We start from the raw sequence: 3,556 nt of genomic DNA on the forward strand, positions 1-3,556 counted from the left end.
AACTAATTCCGGAATTACTTTTACACCCTTGCGTGTGTTTGGCTCCAACAGAAAATATGGTCAAATGGAAAATCAATTACATGTTGACCGTAAAAACACCAACTTCAGCCGTAAAACCAATGCAGCCCTCATTTTACCTTCAAATGATTTCCAAGACTCAGAGAGAGAGAGAGAGAGAGCACAGGTGGCCACCCAGCCTAGCTCCGGCTGCCCAGATCGTGCCGCCCCCACCACCCAGATCGCGCCAACCAAGCTTCCTCTTTTTTCTCTCTTCTTCCTCAACTCTTCTTCTCCCTCTTGCTCAATGTTGTCGATTTGGCCACCACCGACCACCAGCCCACTACATTCCAACCCCAAACCCACCCTCTGCGCCGATGAGTAATCCACTGTTTGAGTCCGATGACCTCACCTCACCTTCGATCCACACACCTCTACCCAGCTATCACTCTCCCTCACGCCAGCGAAGCCATACCCGCCTAAAGCTGACCCACCCTCTCCAAAAGTCAATCCACATCCCCTCAAACCCATCTAGCCAAAATCCACCCTCAAACCCATAAATGATTTTATTTTGATTTTTGGTTGTGTTAGAGTGTATATTTTGAAATCTTATGTTATAAAATTTGTTTGAAAGCTGAGAAAATGTGAAAATTTTATAGGAAAATAACATTTTCAAAATGTTACCAAATACCAAAAATTATTTTCTAAATTATTTTTTATTACAAAACCAAACACTCAAATTTTATTTTATTTACGAGAATTCATTTACTCCTTTATTCATTTTACATTTGGATTTCAATTTACATCTAACAAACGCAGCAAAAGTCAAACAATGTTAGGAAACTTCTTCGGGTCCCACTTCTATTTTAGTTTTCCTAAATATATATGGCACCAAATACTTTTTTTATTATCATTTGTGGTAAAACCGACAAACTTCCAAACCTTTGAGCTCAAGCATTCAACATATCCATTAAGCTTGCTCTCCGTCTTTCCATTCAAGTCTCTCGGCTGCTGTCTGGGCTTCCACTAACAACACCCCAGTCGCCAACACAGCTTACATTCATCAAAGTCCCCGAACTTAAGAAATCTCAGGCTGACACGAAAAGCTAAAAACTTTCCACATAGAGAGAAAAGAAGAAGAAGAGAGATGGAGAAAAGGCTCTCAGATGCAGCAATGGAAGGAAACATTGCGACCCTCAAAGAGTTACTCTTAGAAGACCCTCTCCTTCTTGACAGAACCATTGTTTCTTGCGTATCAGAGACTCCTCTCCACATATCTTCCATGTTGGGCCACTTGGGTTTCGTCAAGGAGTTACTGAGTCTTAAGCCCGAGTTGGCCTCCGAGTTCGACTCACACGGATCCTCCCCTTTGCACCTTGCATCAGCTAAAGGGTACCTGGAGATAGTCAAAGAGCTGTTGTTGGTGGATCCTGATCTTTGCATGGTGAGGAACCAGGAAGGGAGGACCCCACTACACGTGGCGGCTGTCAAGGGCCGAGTTAAGGTGGTGAGTGAGTTGGTACGAGTCAAGGCTGAGTCCACCCGGGTGCTCACGGACCGAGCTGAAACGGTGCTGCACTTGTGTGTGGGGCATAATAGGTTGGAGGGGTTGAAAGTTTTGGTTGAGGCAATTGGGAAAGATGATGAATTGGTGAATTTGAAGGATTGTGATGGGAATACTATTTTGCATATTGCTGTGTCCAAAAAGCAGATTGAGGTATATGCTTTCTATACTTAATTTGCTAATGATTATTTGACGTAATTGGATTGATTGGGGTATGCTTTCTCTGCTCAATATTTTATGCTTAATTGCATAGATATAAAAAGATTGGTCATTTGATGTAATTTGATTTTGATTATATAATTTTGGACTATAAATTTCAGGCTTAATCTTTGTCTAGGAGTGAGAATATGGAATGTGGGATTAAGGGAATGCAACATGTATTAATGTGTGACCAAATCTTCAGCAATAAGGTAGCTGATGTTGAGTAAAATAATGAAAAGAATGTTTTTGGGTTAAGGAAATGTTAAGAGAATAATTGGTAGTTAATCTATTGTATGTGGAATTTCCCTTTTTTTCCTTTACGATGTTAAACTCAGCAGCTTTTTGCACCTACCATTTTAATCACAAAAGGAAAAAAAGAAAAGAACTAGCAGCCTTAACTAGATCTCATATCAACAGGATTAAAAATCCCACCTGATTGAAATTCTTGGGTTTCTGGTGTTTTCAAATTACTGTAAATTTAACATATGTCAGAAATCATACTGTTTGTATTTTTGGTTAATTGTAAATAGGCAGTGCAGTACTGCCTCTTTCTTTTAAGGCTGAAGAACTAAGTATGTTTTGGACTTATCTTATGGAAGTAATGATTTTAACTTGTATTGTTGATTGCATTTCATTTACAAAAAGGGTATGCATGAATTTTTTACAGACCATAAAATTTTTGCTTGCCAAGACTTGCATGGATGTGGATGCACTGAATACAAATGGCTCTTCAGCTTTAGACATTCTAATACAGAGTCCCAGAGATTTGAGGGATATGGAGATTGACGAATTACTTCGAGGTGCTGGGGCTTTAAGTACAAAAGATACACATCCGATTGTGCATGAATGGGCTCCAACAAAAGTTCCTTGGATAACCAAATCTCTAACCTCAACACTAACTATGAAAGAGAGTGGTTCAGAGAGGCCAGTAGTGAAGCATCAACATACTGATTGGCTTGGTAGGAAGCGAAGTGCATTGATGGTGGTTGCATCTCTTATTGCAACTGTGGCCTTTCAAGCTGGATTAACCCCACCAGGAGGTGTGTGGCAAGATGACCTCACAGTTGATGATAATGGGAACCCTGTGAAAGACCCTCATATTGCTGGAACAGCAGTCATGGCATACACCGATACAATTGAGTATGGTCAGTTCATGATTTTCAACACAATTGCTTTCCTTGCATCTCTAAGCATAATTCTTCTACTTGTCAGTGGTTTACCTATAAAACGTCGGAGATGGATGTGGATTCAAATGGCAATTTTGTGGATTGCCATCACTGCACAAGTGGTAACTTATTTTATCTCTCTACGTCACATGTCCCCAAGAAAAGTGCAAGGCATGCTGCGTGAAGTTACTTCGATATCAGTCTTAACCTGGTTGGTGCTAATTAGTGTTGTGTTCATAGGCAATATTATTCGTATGAATTTATGGGTTCTCAGAAAGTATGGTTATATTAAGGAGAAAGAGGTAGCAGTACCTAATGCTGAAATTGATGATGACCAAGAAGAAGTGTGAGGTGAAGATTGTAATTTGTAATAAAAGGAAATCCTCCCAATTTTTATACCTATAGCCAACTCTGCTCTTCCTGTTTTAGTGTTGCTGATATCCAAGATTGTTGGTCATCAGTTGAATGCTATTTGTAGTATGGATGTGGAAGTAGTCTTTAGGCAAGTTTTGTTGCAGATAAAGCCAAGTCCTTCTACTGGTAAATAGCTGAAGGAAGTCATTTTTTATCAGGATTATTTTAGTTGAGATATACACCATTTTTGTGATCTCTCTTGGTTAGTTGTACT

General features: G+C 39.7%; 1 protein-coding gene across 1 annotated transcript; it reads left to right on the top strand.

Annotated features, from left to right (window-relative positions):
- The first annotated feature begins 1,108 nt into the window (after positions 1-1,108).
- Positions 1,109-3,293, top strand: LOC115978128 (ankyrin repeat-containing protein At5g02620-like). The gene is made up of 2 exons (XM_031100151.1): positions 1,109-1,714; positions 2,430-3,293. Exons 1-2 carry the CDS (start codon positions 1,145-1,147, stop codon positions 3,276-3,278), a joined length of 1,419 nt encoding a protein of 472 aa, XP_030956011.1. The 5' UTR covers positions 1,109-1,144; the 3' UTR covers positions 3,279-3,293.
- The last annotated feature ends 263 nt before the right edge of the window (positions 3,294-3,556 follow it).

Source organism: Quercus lobata, chromosome 2 (genome assembly GCF_001633185.2).
Source record: "Quercus lobata isolate SW786 chromosome 2, ValleyOak3.0 Primary Assembly, whole genome shotgun sequence".
In the NCBI taxonomy this organism is placed as follows: Eukaryota; Viridiplantae; Streptophyta; class Magnoliopsida; order Fagales; family Fagaceae; genus Quercus; species Quercus lobata.